Source organism: Betta splendens, chromosome 3, assembly GCF_900634795.4.
Source record: "Betta splendens chromosome 3, fBetSpl5.4, whole genome shotgun sequence".
NCBI classification, from domain to species: Eukaryota; Metazoa; Chordata; class Actinopteri; order Anabantiformes; family Osphronemidae; genus Betta; species Betta splendens.
This window is the reverse complement of record NC_040883.2, coordinates 912,764-930,494: the sequence shown is the minus strand read 5'-3', so window position 1 is coordinate 930,494 and position 17,731 is coordinate 912,764. Positions and strand designations below refer to the sequence as shown.

The 17,731-nt window shown below is 52.6% G+C and overlaps 2 protein-coding genes across 17 annotated transcripts in view; one reads left to right on the top strand and one right to left on the bottom strand.

Annotated features, from left to right (window-relative positions):
- Nucleotides 1-480: 480 nt before the first annotated feature.
- On the bottom strand, nucleotides 481-12,256 carry znf710b (zinc finger protein 710b). Of its 8 annotated transcripts, none has more exons than XM_055507509.1 (7): nucleotides 12,100-12,244; nucleotides 8,501-8,614; nucleotides 3,223-4,791; nucleotides 2,473-2,541; nucleotides 2,040-2,231; nucleotides 1,752-1,923; nucleotides 481-1,625 (listed from the first exon to the last, which is right to left on the bottom strand). In XM_055507509.1, exons 3-7 carry the CDS (start codon nucleotides 4,747-4,749, stop codon nucleotides 1,444-1,446), a joined length of 2,142 nt encoding a protein of 713 aa, XP_055363484.1. In that variant the 5' UTR covers nucleotides 4,750-4,791; nucleotides 8,501-8,614; nucleotides 12,100-12,244; the 3' UTR covers nucleotides 481-1,443. The 8 variants fall into 8 exon arrangements, with proteins under 8 accessions (XP_055363484.1, XP_055363483.1, XP_055363480.1 ...); XM_055507508.1 differs by lacking the exon at nucleotides 12,100-12,244 and adding an exon at nucleotides 8,928-9,933; XM_055507505.1 differs by lacking the exons at nucleotides 8,501-8,614; nucleotides 12,100-12,244 and adding an exon at nucleotides 5,893-7,624 and having other exon boundaries at nucleotides 481-707; nucleotides 1,422-1,625.
- LOC114852183 (uncharacterized) overlaps nucleotides 10,249-17,731 on the top strand; it is a 27,614-nt gene continuing 20,131 nt past the window's right edge. Inside the window, exons 1-3 of one of the 9 annotated variants that reach the window (XM_055507514.1) lie at nucleotides 10,249-11,134; nucleotides 15,959-16,283; nucleotides 17,234-17,309. In XM_055507514.1, the coding sequence (XP_055363489.1) occupies nucleotides 15,999-16,283; nucleotides 17,234-17,309 (361 nt within the window). In that variant the 5' untranslated portion in view covers nucleotides 10,249-11,134; nucleotides 15,959-15,998. Of the gene's footprint in view, nucleotides 11,135-12,380; nucleotides 12,520-12,819; nucleotides 12,967-13,002; nucleotides 13,152-13,868; nucleotides 14,482-14,581; nucleotides 15,291-15,958; nucleotides 16,284-17,233; nucleotides 17,310-17,731 lie in introns of those variants that run through there. The other 8 variants (XM_055507520.1, XM_055507513.1, XM_055507518.1 and 5 more) reach the window with 8 other exon arrangements.

Genomic DNA, 17,731 nt, shown 5'->3' with positions numbered 1-17,731 from the left:
GCTTACACTGGTCCGGTCCGAGGCTCAGGAGGACCATCAGGCACCGGTTCCACTCCGTGCTCCTCCCTCCCCCCAGCTGTGGCACTAGTAGAGATGAGCTCATGGCCAAACGGCATATCCAGATGTTGCAGTCAGAACCACTGAACGTTAAAGCAGATCAGCCACTGCAGCTCTCCCTCAGTGCTCAGAGTTGTTTTAAGGTGGAGCGTACAGACTTGAGCGCACCAGCAGGAGCCCACAGATCATATGCATTTATCTGCGTATGCGTGCAGAAACAGCGTTTCTGAGGGACGAGTCTCCTGGAACTGAAAGGTGTGAAAAGATAAATGCCACCAGCCTTAAAAGGTCACTGATGGCACCACAGCAAATCATTTGTTATCAAATAAAATCAGTGGTCAGTAGAACCGTGTTTTCAGAGCAGAGACCGAAGACCGAAGCAAACCCGACAGGACGCCTCCGACACCAGGACAGATGCGAACATTTAAACTAGAGGAGCTTTATTAAATAATTCATGGTCAATCTCCATGAGGTCTCAGCATCATATTCCTCGTGGGAAGAGGAACTAGTGGACCATCCGTCTGGTTTATTGTGCATGTGGAGGCTGACCTGCACGGCAGGACGGGGAGCCGACCAACAGCGGGACCGGCGTCGGTCCACTTCATTTCAACCAAGCTCAGATGGGATTCAACGCGTCGAGTCTTCTTCCCCTGGAAAAGGTGACATTTCTCTAAATGCGTTGAACTGACAGTAAAGTGAAAACAGTCTCAGACGTAAGATGCTAAACTCAACCTGCTGACTCATCATATGCGTTTTGTGAACTGACTGAAGGAAGTCTAGGATGAAAACTAACTGAACACGCATGTTTGTGTTTAATAATATTGCCATCAGGGGTTCAGACTCTGGTCTTCTGCCCCAGCTCTTCTCCACAAGGCAAAGGGTCCAGGCTTCACAGAAAAGTGACATTCTCTAGAAAAGTGCTTTGTTTAGTTCAGTTGGAAATTCAACTCTGGAGCAGGATGTTCACTACATGGATCCAATGATTCCAGAATCATTTGTACAGAGAGGGCGACTCAGCCGACGCTCGGACTTGCAGCACGTAGTAGTTAAGTGCCCTGTAAGAAAAAAAGCTACGTTGTCCTGTGCAAAAAGCACAACTTACTGAAACGGTAGAAACATAGAGGCTATTAGGAACATGTGACTATGTTGTGGCTACGTATCAAAAGTTGGATATACAGTGAGTATATAGTGGAGGTGGAGGCTTGGTTAGGATCCTAACCGACGCAGGCTTTTCTTTTCAGATCGCTGATACTCGACTGTTAGTGTTGTTATCCCACAAACGGAACTTTAGACGTTCAACAGTGGCCAACAGAGCTGGAGCGTCTTCCTGCTGGTTCCACCAGAGTCCGTCAGTTGGGACGAACCTCAAAGCGTCGGCGTGTCTCCTTAAGGTGTAGTGTAGTTGCTGGTATCCTTTCCAAAGTTGTAGTACTCCTCCATGTCCTCCATGTTGGCTGTAGTGAGCTTGGTGAGGTTCTGGGAGCCGCTGTTGTCCATGTTGTCCGGCGACGTGAAGCTGAAGTTCTGTCCTTCATAGTCCCCCTGGTTTTCCATTTCTGGAAGGACTTCTAGAAAACAAACACAAGACTCAACCCTACGACGAGTTCTGTGTGTCGGTGCGTAAAGAACAGCTTATGAGGCGATGGCATCGTTTAATCGCTGTGTTTTAGGCAGCGAGCAGCGCGTGCGCTCACCTTGTCCTTCCGGTGACACGTCCATTCCGTGCTTGACCTTCATGTGCCGGCTCAGGTTCCCCTTCAGGTTGAACTTACTGGTGCAGTACGGACACTTGAAGGGCTTACTGCCGGCGTGGAGGTGCATGTGGCCCAGAAGGTTGTACATTCTGTTGAAGGACTTGCCGCAAACCTGCAAGATAGAAGTTTAGGATTGAGAGCTGGGACTGTGCACATCGGGTGCACGCGTCAACGCAGACGTCTCCGGCTCCACGGCGCTTGTGCTCCGCTCTCTAAAACCGCTCGCACCTTGCATTTGAACGGCTTCACGGGCAGGTGGACGATCATGTGGGTCTTGAGCGTCTGTTTCTGGATGAAGCTCTTGAAGCAGACGTGACACTGGAACGGCCTGACGCTGTTGTGGATGAGCATGTGCCGCTTCAGGTTGGCCGAGAGGGTGAACTCCCGCGAGCACACGTCGCACTTGTGTCCTTTCATGCCCTGCAGAAGCCGAACGAGGGTCCATCAGTCAGAGGGAGTTTCCCTGAATGACTCCATAACAAACAGCTTCAAACCAAATGTAAACAAATACACGAGGCTGTATTAAACTTACAGCTTTACTGCAGCCTACAATAAATCATCCACAGACCTTTGGGTAAATAGGCAGCGTGAGGAAAGGACAGTTTGGACACAACTTAAGGTTAAGGAAACTTAAGGTTGTTATGTGCTGCCAGTCACATACTGTCTGCGAGATGACGATGATTTCTTTGGCCACGTCATGTGAACCATCGTTACTCGTCCTCTCTCTGCCCTGGATAATCTCAGCAACAGGAAATAAACAAAGAAACAGGTCACGAGAGCAGAGGACTCAAAATTTACGGCCTTGAGGCTCATCTGAAACAATGTCTCCGTCTGCAAGTGGAAGAGCAGCGATGTGTTACAGGTCACTAGTGGGTCAAGAGACAGCGTTTGTGTGAGCAGAGCTCTTTCACCCACGGTCTGCACAGCTGCTGTCGTCCACCAGGGGGAGAAGTGAAGGCCCTTCTATTTATACAATGCAGTATTCCATACATATTCTGTATGTACAGTACATCTGAGCCATCCCTCCCCTGGGGAAGCAGTGGGCTTGGCCATGCTCCAGTGTCTTACTGGACTGGTGGGTTTGAAGCTCGTTTGAACCTTGTGACCTTCTGCTTCCCAGGCCAATCTCTACCTGCTGAGCTACCAGGCCACAGACGGATCACGTGATTTTAACCCCTAATGTTCAGCAGCTGCTTTTAGGGGGATACGTGTCAAGATGAGCAGGATGCTTGAAAGTTCGGGAAAAGGCTCTGTGTTTAAATCCAATTCTTTACCAGCATGGTGAAAAGTCTGGACCAGTCAAACGGACCTTTAGCATTTATGCTAAACTCTGAAATTCCTAAAAGGTTTAGTCACCCCAAACGGAGCTGGCCAGGTGTCAGTGGGTGAAGTGTGTGTTATGAACCAGTACCTTATGGGTGAGCGAGTGCTGACGTAGGTGGTGGAGCTGCACAAACTCCAGGCCGCACTGGGAGCAGGTGTATGGCCTCGGGCTCTGGTGCTTCAGCAGGTGGTTCTGGAGCTGGCTCCGGTAGGCGAACGACTTGTTGCACTCTGTGCACTGGAAGGTGTGGGGGCCCTGGTGGCTGGTCTGGTGGCGCTTGAGGTGGGCGTAGGTGGGGAACTCCATGCCGCACTGGGAGCACACGTGGCAGCGGCCGCGCTCGTGCTTCACCTCGTGCGCCCTCAGCTCACTGGGGTAGGCGAAGCCGCGGCGGCAGAAGCGGCAGCTGTAGGGCTTGACGTCGGTGTGCTGGAGCATGTGGCGCTTCAGGTGGCTGGTCTGGGTGAAGCCCTTCTTGCACACGGTGCACTTGTGGGGCCGCGTGCCCTGGTGGGTGAGCAGGTGGGTCTGGAGGTGGCTGGGCTGCTTGAAGAGCTTGCCGCAGTGCGGACAGGCGTGCGGTTTGATGCCGTTGTGGCCCAGGATGTGCGTGACCAGGTTGTACTTGGAAGTGTAGGACTTCTCGCACATGCGGCACTTCCAGCGCTTCAGCCCATCCCCCACATCCACACAGTAGGACTCGTCGATCTGGATGTTGATGTCCAGCCGGTCCACCCTGCGGCCGCCGTGCCGGCGAGGCGGCTGCGGGTTGGGAGGCTGCTGGTGCTGTGCCGCCCCGCCGCTGTCGGTCCACATCATGCTCTGGCTGCCGTCCTCGTACTCGCCTCCCATGCCCATCTCCCCCGAGTCGTAGCTGCCCACCTCGCTGGTCTGGAAGTAGCTGCTGATGGCTTCCTCTTGCTGCGTGGGCTTCATCATGTTGTTCGCCTGGTGCTCCGCCTCGTCCTCGTCCTCCCGGCCCCCTCGCCCGTGGGCCCCCATCGGGCGCTGGCCCTGCAGCCCTCTGTGGGCCTCTGCGGCCCTGTGGGCCACCTGCGGGGCCGGGGGGTGAGCGTGGGCGGTGGCCTGCTGCTGGTTGGTCGCCTCCCGCTCACACTCTGCACAGTTCTTGTTGGTGCCTCTGAGTGTGGCCGGGTCCACTTGCACCAAACCGCCTCTGGGAGCCATATTGTTCAGCATGTGGACACAGGAGGACAGCGCAGAGTTCACGCCTTCCCCCTTCACGTGGGAGGTGGACACGTCGCCGCCCTGAAGGCCGTGGCGGTCGGGAAGGACCATCTTGGCGTCTGGATGCTGAGGCGGCGCCTGCTGCCACCTCCTCTGGCTGCAGCTGGGTTGCATCTGGCCGTCTTCTCCCAAGTTGTCTCCTAGATAGTCTCCGTTGGCTCCGATAAGCTGCTCCGCGTACTCGTAGTCGACTCCGTCTACTGGGGGCGCTGGGGACTCTTTGGGTTCGCCGGTGTAGAAGCCGTTGGGTGCGATGGTAGCTCCAAACACTTCATTCTGTGATATGAGACCTAGCACGGCGGCCTGGGCCAAGGACAGCACAACTACCGGATCTGTCTGTGTGCCTGTGTCCACCAGCCGGGCCATTACCTTGGGCTCACATCTACCCAGGCGCCGGCTCGCCTCCTCCTGAGAGACACAAACACACACACACAGTCAATGAAGCCACTGACACGTGGTCACAGGTCATTAAAGCAACGTAACTGGGGAAACGAAGCCACTCCTTGGTTTTGGTTTCGTATTTTACCGTCAGACATCACTGTCCAAACACACCGTTGACCAAAGAGCCACCAACACATGCTCAACTGTTACAAAGAAAGAAAAGACTGAAATGCAGCAGTGCTTCCTTTATCAAAGCCATCATCCAGTCACCGTTTCCCTACCCAGAGACGCAGAATGAAGGGAGAAAGAGGCACAGTGTGATTTCAGAGATGCCTTTATTACATCACAAAGCCCTGAGACCACTTCCTGCTTCAGACACTAACCTATTTTCAAATGACCAGATCACTTGGTTCACTACAATAAGACAAATCTTGAGATCTAGAGACACAGGAACTATGGAGGACATCATCCAAATCCAGAGAGCTAACCATGTATGGCTTGTGTGTGCGTTGTGGGAATTAGATGTGTGATCTACACATAAACACACAACCCAGTGCAAGATTAGGAAACAAAAAAGCAAGAGACAGAACAGAGAGAGAAAAGAGCTGAGACAGAGAGAAGGAGGGAGAGAATCACAGGAGAGAGCTTAGAGCGGGCAGGAGTCTGGTGGATGGGAGGAGGAGGAGGAGGAGGAGAGAAAAGAAACGAAAGGTAAAGGAAGAGTGAAGGAGAGATGAGGAGGAGGAGGCTGGGAGCGAAAAAGACACTGGAGAGGCAGAGATGCAGGGGGAGCTGGGTGGAAGAGTGAGAGGGTGAGTGTGAGGCAGCAAGAGGAAGGAAGAAAGAAAGAAAGACATGTAGAGACGGAGGGAGGGAGAGGCAGCGAGCGACCAGGAGACAGAGGAAGCAAGAAACGGTCCAAATAAAAGCCAGACAGAATGTGAAGTCAAACAGACGAGAGAGCAGGAAGCTCAGAGGAGCATCAACACACAGAGTTACAGCTCAGTTTGGGTCAAATCAACCGTCAGCTCGTTTGCTAGCAGCGTCCTACCTGCCTGTCGCCCACCGCCTCAATAAACTCCCCCTGAACAGACAGACACACACGCAGAGGGAGGTCAGTGAACTCACCACGCTCCTCCTGCTGTGAGGCTTCAGGTGCTTTAAGGATCTCATTCTTTAGCGCGCGTTGAGTGAGAGCAGGCTGCGTTCGCCCATACTTATACGCGAGGGCTGAGGGGGCGGGGCCAACACGGCCCGCCTCCAGACGCCGACCCGCCTTTCAGACGCTTCGTCGTCTTCTTCTGGTGTCGATAGTGACTTTATGTCACGTCATGATAAACAGAAATGTTCTTCAGACACAAAGACAGATGCAGAATAAAGGAGCAAAGTCCTCGTAACAAAAACCCAGTTTGGACCAGTGGAACCACCACATCTGCTCATCTTTACTCCTCCACCTCCGAGTTTTATCCAGCAAGAATTAAGAGTAAGGAAAGTGGTGGATGATGGTTTCATGTACTGACGAGAAGAGAAAGAAATGGAAGGTGACTGATGACGAGACGAGCGAATGGAGGAGAGAGACAGAGGAGGAGGGAGTGGAAGGAAAGAAGACTGGAGGAAAAGACAGGGAGGGGGAGAAGGAGAGATGAGGGGGGGGGGGGGGGGTGCAGAATGCGGTAAAAGAAGAAGAAGGAATGATGGATGAAGGAGGAAACAGACTAGAGTTCAGGGTTTAATGAAGATGCTGTGGTGCTCAGTGAAAGACGCTCAACAACTTCCACCTCATCTCCTGAAACGAGAGACGATGACGGGGCGTCAAAAGGTGGCAAAGGTCGAGCACATCCCGCCAAACAGGCAACGGAAGCTGGGAACCACAGAGCGACGCAGGTCCAACTGGAACACGATGAGGAGGAAGCAGCTCCATTCAAACAATCAAAGAGCAGAGACGAGTCCGTTGTTGGTTCACTGTGACAGCAGATGTTGACGTGCTTTAACCACGTGTGTCAAACAGGAACATAAATGTTTTTAACGAAGCTCAGCAACGCTTGGTTTAATCCTAAGCAGTGACAGGGCTCTATGCAGGACTGCAGGAGGCGGTGAAGTACTGCAGCAAGGTCAGCAATATGAGCAAGATATTTTTACCCAAAACAAAGAGGAGAGTAAAGCATCAACGGTGGAGCCAGAACCAGCGATCAGCCCGGCAGCCATGTTGGCTCAGAACCGTGGATCACCTCATCTGTCTGCTGTAATAACAGAACCTTGGCAAAGAGGTTCTAAACACATGGATTAGATTCATAAAGTGTAATCATCAGGGCTTTTTTGGTGAAGCTCAGCAGGTTGACCACTTGTTGATTTTAAGGAGTCAGTGTGAGGGTGAATAGAACCGGATTATATTCAGGTTACTGCTAATGGCCAGTAAAGGCCAGTAAATATCACAAATCCAAGGTGCATTGATGAAAAGTGGTGTGGGTTCGACATTCTGTTGGTATTTGTAGGAATAAAATAAAGTTTGTATGATAAACGTCAATCGCAGTGTGGTAAACAACAGGAAAGAGAGAACATGGAGGAGAGGGGGGGAACAGCAGAGGACAAAATGGGGGCGTAATAGAGTAAAAGAGAGAGAGAGGGAGAGAACAGATGATTGCATGGAATGAAAAAGGGATTGAAGGGGGAGGGAGGGGAGGAGGTAAAGAGAACAGGCCAGGGAGGGGAGTGAGCGAATGACTGAGCGAGCGAGTGAGTGAGTGAAATGAAACGGAGAGAGAGGTAGAAAATGAGAGGCAGCAGTGGGGGAGGGGAGGATGTAGAGGGAGAGAAGCAAGAGATGAGAGAGAGAGAGAGAGAGAGAGAGAGAGAGAGAGAGAGAGAGAGAGAGAGAGAGAGAGAGACGGAAAAGAGAAAAAAAAGGAGAGAAAGATAGAGAGAGAGAGGGCAGGGAGCAACGTGAGAGTGAGAGAGAGGAGGGAGGGGAGGGCAGTGTGCAACGTGAGAGAGGAAGAGAAAGAAAGAAAGAGGACGGGGAGGGGTAACGCGTGATGGAAACCGAGAGCCGGAGAGAGAGGGGGAGAATGAAAGAGGAAGAGAGGAGGGGGAGGGGAAGAGAAAAAACAGAAAGAGGTAGAAAAACGGGAGCGAGTGAGCTCAGAACCCTCTTTCACAAACATGGCTGCAGCAAAAGAAAAGACAAAAGGCAGTGGTGCCGTTCACACGTCCAACACCAACAATCAGCTGCGTTCAGGTGCCCTGTGCTGCCTTCACTGGCCATTGGAGCCCGCAGCTCCGCGTTCAGCCGGCACGTCCGCCGACCGGAGGCTCAAAAGTGGGGACGCCGTTATGACAGACGCCACCTGGAGAACACGTGATGTCATCAAAACATCACCAGCGCCAGAGACGTTCAACACCTCAACTCGCCTTCGCCTGTCAGCGTGTCATCCAGCACATTCATGGAAGGTTCTGATGACAACTTAGAACCGACGCCACACAGAACTGAAGTGCAGAGTCGGGTTTCACAGCGATGCACGCGCCGCCTCCATCCCAACACAAACCCAGTTTGAAGGCAGACGTTTGAGAAGAAAGGACGTCGCGGGTCTGATTTGGAGTTTGTTCCCTAAACGCATCATGCAAACCGGCTCAGACACAAAATCAGCCACTTTAGGTTCACATTTCAAACAGAGGTTCCATTCGTTCAGTGACGCACAAAGTTCCCCCTTAAATTTCCTGGATGAAGCCGGACGTGTACCTGACGCTCACGTCCACGCAGGCGTGAGGAACCCGAGGAGCGGAAGTTTGGGACTGAACATCATTCATCCAGTTTCAGTGACACAAACATGGAGGTGGACGAGCAGCAACAGATCTGTGAGAGAGGAAGAAATTAAAGCCAAGTCCTTCAGCAACTCTGACCTTTGGTGGACGACGGATGGAGGAGCAGACGCCTGAGCAGCGTCTCCCAGAGGAATTCATGGAAGGCTGTAAATACGAAGCAAAGCCACTGCTAAAAGCTTCAACGCTCATCAGTCCACCTGAAATTAAAAGCTATAATATTCACCAGTTTGGTGCTTGAAGCCGTTTCTGACGACTGTGACGTTCATCGTGTATTAAAACAACCAGTTCATGTTAAATCCAACACATTTCATACATTTTATTACAGTTAGTGAATTAAACGTTACTTATTGTGACGCTGTTATCGATTCTTCTTGAATCGACTCAGGACGTGGGTGGAGTCGTCCTGCTGCCCGCCGATCAGCTGACTCATCATTTTATTTACAGGCGACTCACTTCTTCGTCTAAATCAGCAGCGTCACCGCTTTCTGCCCATTCACAGCCTCCGTGCACATATCGACAGTCATCGCCGAGCAACTGGAGGTGTCAATCAAAGCAGCACAGTTTGTTCTGGCTCCGGCTCCCTGGGGCAAAAAAGGAGCAGGAGCGACACATGCACAAACTGAACAACTACAGAGATAAGTCACCGGACGGAGGAGACCGGGACGAGAAGAGAAGAGTAAAGACGCAAAGACACGCGAGCTAAAATTACACCAAGCTGCATGAACTAGGACGAGTCTGGGAAGAGTCGGCTCCCGAGAACGGACCCGTACGTCACGACGCCGCATCAGCACTTCAGCCACCAAAGCAATGAGAGAAAGCCTCGACGCCTCCGGGCCGACAGACCCAAACGCCTCACGAGACCACGAGTAACAAGTTCACGCGGTAAAAGCTGGACAGACAGAGCAGCAGCCGGACCAAAGCTGACACGGTCCACGCTGTCTGCGTGAAGATTCTGCATGAAACCGGTCCAGTCATCACTACATGGGCTCATCTCTACACTACTGCACTAATCAACCCAATGCCTGGAAACCCTGGGTTCAAACTGCGTGGTTACTGCTGGGAACATGGACACCACTACACAACTACATATCAGGTGTTCATTCAATAGTCAGAGTCTGGATCAAACGGAGTAACAGCCGTTAAACATAGTTCAACTGTGTTCAGTTAAAGGACAATGTTAATACCGATTTACTTTAAATGACATTTTGTCAGTCGCAGGCACGCAGTCGCAGGCACGCAGTCGCAGTCGCAGGCACGCAGTCGCAGGCACGCAGTCCCAGACGCAGGCACGCAGTCCCAGACGCAGGCACGCAGTGGAAGGCACGCAGTCGCAGGCACGCAGACGCATCCACGCAGGCACGCAGTCGCAGGCACGCAGACGCATCCACGCAGGCACGCAGTCCCAGACGCAGGCACGCAGGCACGCAGTCGCAGGCACGCAGTGGAAGGCACGCAGTCGCAGGCACGCAGACGCATCCACGCAGGCACGCAGTCGCAGGCACGCAGACGCATCCACGCAGTCCCAGACGCAGGCACGCAGTCACGCAGGCACGCAGTCGCAGGCACGCAGTGGAAGGCACGCAGACGCAGGCACGCAGTCCCAGACGCAGGCACCCAGTCGCAGACGCAGGCACGCAGTGGAAGGCACGCAGTCGCAGGCACGCAGACGCAGGCACGCAGTCACGCAGGCACGCAGTCACGCAGTCAGAGGCACGCAGTCGCAGGGACGCAATGCACCGTCAACTTGTTCACATCGGAACAATCCGCTGTCAACAACCGCGAGCACACAGACCAACACGCTGCACAGCACCGCACATGAGACAGAGCGGCCCGTTCTCTGGAGGCAGCTCAGCAGAGCGTCTCTGCTCATTGGCCCTTTGTGCTTCTAGAAACATCAGCCTCTTTTTTTCTTAACGCAGCCTGCAGCGCAGCCGAGCACTGCAATGTGCTGACACCATCAGCAGCTATTCTAAAGCCCAGCACAGCTCCATCACCAAAGCCTGGACGAGGAGGAAAAGCCTGTATTTCAGTGAGCACACGTGTGCTGTATAATGTTCTGGATCCACTTCTGTTGGACGAGTAGTGGATGATGTGCTGCGGAGCCTCCTCCCACACCGTCACCTGCCACTGATGATCCATGGTTCAATAGTTTATGATCCCTGAGCAGCAGCAGAAGCAGCATAATAACACAATTATTGATCCAAACTTCATTCATCACTGTAGACGAGCACAGACTCTTAAACTCGGAGCCTTGAAGTCCAACCAGGACTTGATGACAACTTTGTTTTCTCTTTCATGTTCATCTGTCCTGCGTAACGTCTGCTCCACCCTGGTTTCCTTTTCTAAGACTCCCTCGGTATCAGTGGCTCATACGAGTCACCGCGAGGGAGCAGGAACTGCAGCAGCAAACTAGAATGTTGTGAAAGGAGACGTGACATCAAGCAGAGGCTCACAACAGCTTCCAGGCAACGGACCGGTCCTGCACCGGAACCAGTCAAGAGGAGGTGCACAGGAACGGATCCGGAGGTGGAGCTGGACTCACTGCTACCAGGTGAGCAGCTGCAGACACAGCGTCACCAGAACCGAGTCGGTGAGCAGCAGCAGCAGCAGCAGCTGAAGCCCCGATGCCTTCAGGCGCCAGGGGGTGCGTTGGTTAATTCAGAGCCACAGAAATGGGTCGGTTTCAAGCAAAGTAGCTCGAGTTAACTGCATGGAATCAAATCTGAGACAAGTGCTGCGGAGTCATTTCAATGTTTCCATCGATCACACAACCACCGGACGCGTCTTTAATAGGCCGGTCCCCGCGCACCGCAGGACGCACAGACGCCGCGGCCGCTCACGCGTCTGCTGTCCCCGGGGGCCACGCGCTTTCTGCTGCAGTGTTTCCCCTCGACGTGGCGTCGACTGTGCGTTACGCTCCTGTCTGTTCAGAAGACGCCAGCACCCGCTAGTCAAAGAAAACCTGACTGTATCTTTAAAAGGGAAAGACTCAACAACTTAAGAGGGAAACTTTGTTGAAGACGGGCCTGCGGCGGCGCGGCGGCGCGGCGCGGCTCGACGCGCGGGCTGTTGACGCGCAGGGTGCCGCCTGGTGATGGGCAGAGCCGGGCTGCGGTGGCCTGCTGGAGCCCCTACTCTCCGCGCCTGCTCCCCCGCTCTCCGCCCCCTCTCGATGCCATCTGTTTGTGGCGTGAGAGAATGTAGAAGTAAAAAAAGAAAAGACGACATTTTGCCTGTAGTTGCTGACCTACATCGAGCGGTTCTTTGCGGTGGCGCGGCCGAACGCGCACCGCCAGAGCCCGTCGTCAACGGCGAAACGGCCGCGACCTGCGGCGCATTCGTTTTGTAGCCTGCTCGGGAGGAATTTAATAAGTTACGGTCGAAGCCCTCCTCCTCCTCCACCTCCTCCCGCTCCGGCTCAGCAGCAGCAGCCTCGCCGGACAAGTCACCGCTCCAGCGACACGTTAAAGCATCTCCACAAGGCGAAAAACGAACAAAGCGCGAAGCACAACTCACCTGGTTCCAAAAGCGGTGTATGGTGGCGACGCGGCTGCGGTTAGCGTGAATATGGAGCCCAGTGGCGGCGCTGGGTCCCCGCTGTGTGTGGCAGGAAGGAGGGAAGAGACGAGGGGCTGACGTGAATGAATAAACAAGCGAGCTCCTCCTCAGCGCCACAAGTAAAAGGCGGAATGTGGCCGCGGCGGAGCCGTTTATCGGAGCCCGGACGTCGTCTCATGCTTTAAACCTTCACGGCGCCGGGTCGGTGTCCAGCAAACACCGCGTTGTTTGCCGGATCTGCATCATTTGTGTCATATTAAACAGCGGAGATGCAGGATTTTAGAATCAATTCGCCTGATGGTTGAAGTGGAGCGATCCGAACCACTAGGTGGCGCTACGTGTGTGGAGCAGGAGTTCAACCGCTGCGAAAAGGAAAAGGTAGTAATTGACAGGCTTATTTAAAAGGATGTGAATGTGCTTTTGAACTGGCTGAAGGGCGCGTGGCGGCGCGTGGCGGCACTCGGCAGCCAGCTCCTCCTCAGCTCAGGTCACACTGATAATAAAATGGGCTCCGCAGGTCTGACAGAAAGCGATCAGCGTCTCTACGTCCCGGTGCTCAGTCTGGACGTCGTGCTGGGATCCGGTGTGTGTCTGTTCACGTGATCGTTCCGATGTGACATGTTTTGGACTCAGATGTGAACTGGCCGTGGCCCTGAAGGCACACGCATGCGCAGAGCAACGGCAGCGTGACGTCACACGCAGTACGTGGTGTGTACGGAAGTAAACATTAAAAGCTGCCGCAGTGAGACCGTGATTGGAGGAGCCGCTGCACAGGCCCGGTGCCGGGTGACTATAAACCGTTGCTAAACTGAAATAAGTTCCGTGGTGAGATCACAAACGGATTTTGTTTGAAATTGAACTCAAAAACTGTACAAGTCTCATGAAAAACCATTACACGGGGAAACTAAACTCTCAACCAGAGGTGTCAAACTGCGGTCCTCGAGGGCCCTGTTGGTTTTCCAACTCTTCCTGTTGGTTTTCCAACTCTTCCTGCTGATCACCTTGAACAGGTGTGTCAGTTGGCTCATCCAGCTGCTGTTTGACTTAACACACCGTTTATGTGTGAACGTTGTTTTAATTTGTAATACCATTCTTGTCCACTGGGCGGCGACATGATGCCATTAAGTGAAGCTGAGCCGTTCAGAACAGACGGAGCAATGCAGCCTGAACGACCAGAGATAATTGGTCACTCACGACCTTTCTCCTGTTTAGTCCTGATGATTTGCAACAGCACTTTTCACATGATCGGACAAACAGAGCCAGTGTTGTTTACCCGTCAACCCCGACTCCTCTGTGTAGCACAGTTTCACAATAACACATCATTTTAGGACCGTGACACAATAATGTGCAGCAGCAGCCTCCCGTGCAAACACAACGGCTTCAGCACCTCTGCATCATATTATGTCTTGTTAGGTAATGGATTGTTCAGGCCGTGTTTGCCATCTGAGCTGATGTTTGGCAGCCCATCACGCCGGCACAATAGTTCTGCTGAAGCAGCTGCATGTTGCTGCCAAAAACGACAGCGATCAGAGTGGAAATATTAGCAGCGAGCTGTGCATCACAAAGCTGTGCTGCTGATGTGGAAAAGCTTCAGGTCCTTGAGATGAGTTCAAGAGGTTTGAATCATTGTAGATTAGACTAACAAAGATGAAGCCAGTCCTTCATCCAGTGGAGAGGAGTGTGAACATGGTGAATGATGAATGTTTCCATCTTCATGATGTTAATCATTTGAGTCTCTGTTGCTTTTGATGTACAGATTGATTTATTGATTAATTTGTGCAGAATCCTAAATTAGTAGAAACAAATGAGTTTTTATTGTAACCAAAGTAAAGGCATAAATCAGACAAATCCCAGCTGATACACAACGTATTTGAATGTTCCAGGTTTTCTGCTCAATATAACTATTTATTATGACCCATGTGCCCCAACAACTACCACACAGACCGAACCATCCTAATGAGCACACATGCTTCTACTAGCACTACGAACAAACAAACTGTTCCAGGTTTTTAATGTGGACAACAAATGGCTGATGCTGATCTCAGCTCATTTCTGTGTTTGGACCAACTGGAGCTTTGACCTGTCACAAAGAAGCAGGTTCTGTTGTAACAGTCAAATGGACACTGTTAAAAGCTTGAAGCTTTCTTTCCTTCTCATCCAGTGTGATATGATACTTGAACAGCTGTGGTTTCATCTGTTTTATGCAGGGAGGAAATGCAAGTCAATAGGCCGGTGCTGGATGGAGCCACCGTCTCTCATCAGATCCACTAATGCACTCAGAACTGCTTGAATGAAGTGTCTCCAAAGTTACATGTTCCTGCAGAGATGCTTTATTTGCTGGTAGTGAAGGATCTTTGCCTTCTTCATGTCTGACAGATTGTCTCACTCATGTATTAAGTCCCATTGAGCTGTGACACAGTTGGAGAAGAGCCTCAGTCTCATTTTACATGTGTCCATTCAGTGTTGATAGGATGAGACTCCCGTGTTCACTGTTTCGGCAGCTACAGTTATACATCTACAGACTCCAGTGAAGTAAACGCTTGCTGCTTTTCTCCACCTCCTGCTGATGAATGCGTGTGTCACTACATTCGGCTCATTCCGCGCGTCCCGTGCTGCTGCTGCTGCTGCTCTGGTGCAGAGCTCCGCTCAAAGCGGTGGCGGCTTCATTGTTTCGTCACAGCGCGGTCACATTGGTGCGGGGCGCTTCCGGTTCGTGTGCGTGAGCAGGCGCTGCGACCCGCCCCTCTCGGACACGTTGCCCGGGGAGAGGCTGCACGGGCTGGATGCGACTCCCGCGCGCCTCCCTGCGTCAGCTGCGCTCGTGGTTTCACGCAGTCAGCGGCGCGCGCACACGGCGGCCGCCTGGTCGGGAGACGCGCGTGGCTGCTGGTAAGTGACGCTGCGCCGCTTTCTGACAGCGAACATCACGAGTCGAGTCGCCTGAAGTCTTCGAACTGACGCAAAGACGCTGCGCAAAACAGACGCGCTGGAGGTGCGGTGTCCGCGCAGCTCGGCTCGGTTCGGTTCGGTTCTCCGTCTGCTACAAATCCGCAGCAGTGACGTTCCCGCAGTGTCGACGCTTCCTGAACATTCTTCTGTCGTGATTATTTGCGTTTGGAGCGAGCGGCGTCGTCACTTGTATCAACAGCGTGAGTGCACGTGAACCTGCGGCTCCATGTGTTTGGATGCTTTTCTTACATAATGTTGGACGACGGTTATTTAATGTGCTCGCCCGTACCTTCACTCATTCCGCGCTGTGCTGTTGGACGCATCGGTTACAACTGTGAATGACATGAATGAGGACAATCTGCAGATGTGGAGTCAAACACTGCTCTTCTAAAAACGCTGCCTGTAAAGTGTGTCTAACGTAGAAAACCAACTTTTCTATTCTAGCCAGTCATTAATTTCGTACTGTCTCATTAATAGTTTATCATAAAAGCACATTTTGTGTCATGTTTTGAGACTTTGTGGGTAAATGTAGACTGTGAACCATGTCAGGTCAGAAGAAGCTCCAGTGACACTGACCAGTGTCTCCATTTAGCTCCTGAGCCTCCACTCAAACGCTGGACGTCTGAGCCTCTCTGGTTTAACGTTCACGACCCTTTCAGTCAAAACCTACAACTCACACGCTTCATTTGAATTTCACCCGTTCACATAGGTCAAGTTTTTTTCAATGTGGATAAAGCAAAGTAAAGATTAAATATTTGAAAGATGGTCCAGAAGCACCTCCAGTCACTGGTGTCAGGTCTTATCCTGGATGTGGGTCCGTGTTCATCGCTTCCGTTGACAGACGTTTGACAGGATGTTTCTGTGGCAGGTCCGTGATGCTCTCTGTTGGATGACGATCTAGAGGCACAATGTCCACGTCGGATTCGGATTGTTCTCTCGACTGGCTCGCCAGCGATGAGGACGACTGTGACGGTCCACAGAACCCTGAGCTGGTGGTGGAGCCACCGGCGCCGTCCTCGACCAGAAGCTCCTTCTGCTCCGGAACCCACAAGAGGAGGAGGAGCGACTGTAAGGACGAAGACGCATTCAGGCCCATTCAGGGGTTCACCTCGGTGTGTCTGTTGGCCCGGGACAGAGCGCACGGTACCGGTCGGGCAGAACCAGACACAGAACACAAACAGTTCACGCACAAGGTGAGACAACAGTAACATAGACTCAGACCTGAGACCCGGCTTCACGCTGTGGAAACGTAAATAAGCCTTTGACTAGACGGAATCCTGGAAATGACTGGGCCAGAAACTGTACATGTTCATATGTACATACGTGTTCACGTTCGTGTATGTACAAAGCAGTCAGATGCCAGAGCAGCGTAATGATGTCACTGTGTGAAAGCATCTGATGGGACAGAAAACCTCAGATGAGTGTGAACATTGGAGACTGAAGGAAAAGTTAATAATGTCGGTGTCAAAAGGAACCTAATGGAACTGGTTCCGGCAGCGTGAACCCAGCGCGTCCGTGGCTCTGGTTCCTGGTTCAGCGTGAACCCAGCGCGTCCGTGGCTCTGGTTCCGGCAGCGTGAACCCAACGCGTCCGTGGCTCTGGTTCCTGGTTCAGCCTGAACCCAGCGCGTCCGTGGCTCTGGTTCCTGGTTCAGCCTGAACCCAGCGCGTCCGTGGCTCTGGTTCCTGGTTCAGCCTGAACCCAACGCGTCCGTGGCTCTGGTTCCTGGTTCAGCGTGAACCCAGCGCGTCCGTGGCTCTGGTTCCTGGTTCAGCCTGAACCCAATGCGTCTGTGGCTCTGGTTCCGGCAGCGTGAACCCAACGCGTCTGTGGGTCTGATTCCGGCCACATGAACCCAACGCGTCCGTGGCTCTGGTTCCTGGTTCAGCGTGAACCCAGCGCGTCCGTGGCTCTGGTTCCTGGTTCAGCCTGAACCCAATGCGTCTGTGGCTCTGGTTCCGGCAGCGTGAACCCAACGCGTCTGTGGGTCTGGTTCCGGCAGCGTGAACCCAGCGCGTCTGTGGGTCTGGTTCCGGCAGCGTGAACCCAGCGCGTCTGTGGGTCTGGTTCCGGCAGCGTGAACCCAGCGCGTCTGTGGGTCTGGTTCCGGCAGCGTGGCGCTAACCGGACTGTCTCTTCACAGCTCGCGGAGCTGCAGTGCTACCTCCAGCCTCTGTCCACCATCCTGTGCGGCCTCAGATCAGGCAGATACTCTGAACGTAAGTGTCTCCTCAGATGTTATGACGTCTAGCGCTTTTACTGTTTTATTGCTTTTATCTTTGTTTTATGTTTACTTGCCTTGTTTTATTTGTATTTCAGTGCCTGCTCCTTTTAAGTTTCATAAATAAATAAATATAAATATAAATATAAATATATATATATATATATATATATATATATATATATACACTCTATTCTCACCCTCCGTGGGTGGTCTCATCCACTTTCCAAGCTCGGGTCCTCTACCAGAGGCCAGGGAGCTTGAGGGTTCTGCGCAGTATCCTTGCTGTTCCTAGGACTGCACTTTTCTGGACTGAGATTTCGGATGTTTTTCCAGGGATCTGTCGTAGCCACTCCTCCAGTTTGGGGGTCACAGTCCCTAGTGCTCCGATCACCACAGGCACCACTGTGGCCTTCACCT

Bases quoted from the DNA above. Each gene is read 5' to 3' on its own strand.
- znf710b (XM_055507504.1), bottom strand. From the start codon at position 5,937: ATGAGATCCTTAAAGCACCTGAAGCCTCACAGCAGGAGGAGCGTG. The intron at 2,232-2,472 runs GTATGTGACTGG...CGGCTTCTGCAG, and splicing joins TCATCGTCATCTCGCAGACA to GGCATGAAAGGACACAAGTG. The intron at 1,924-2,039 runs GTGCGAGCGGTT...TCTATCTTGCAG, and splicing joins TGAAGCCGTTCAAATGCAAG to GTTTGCGGCAAGTCCTTCAA.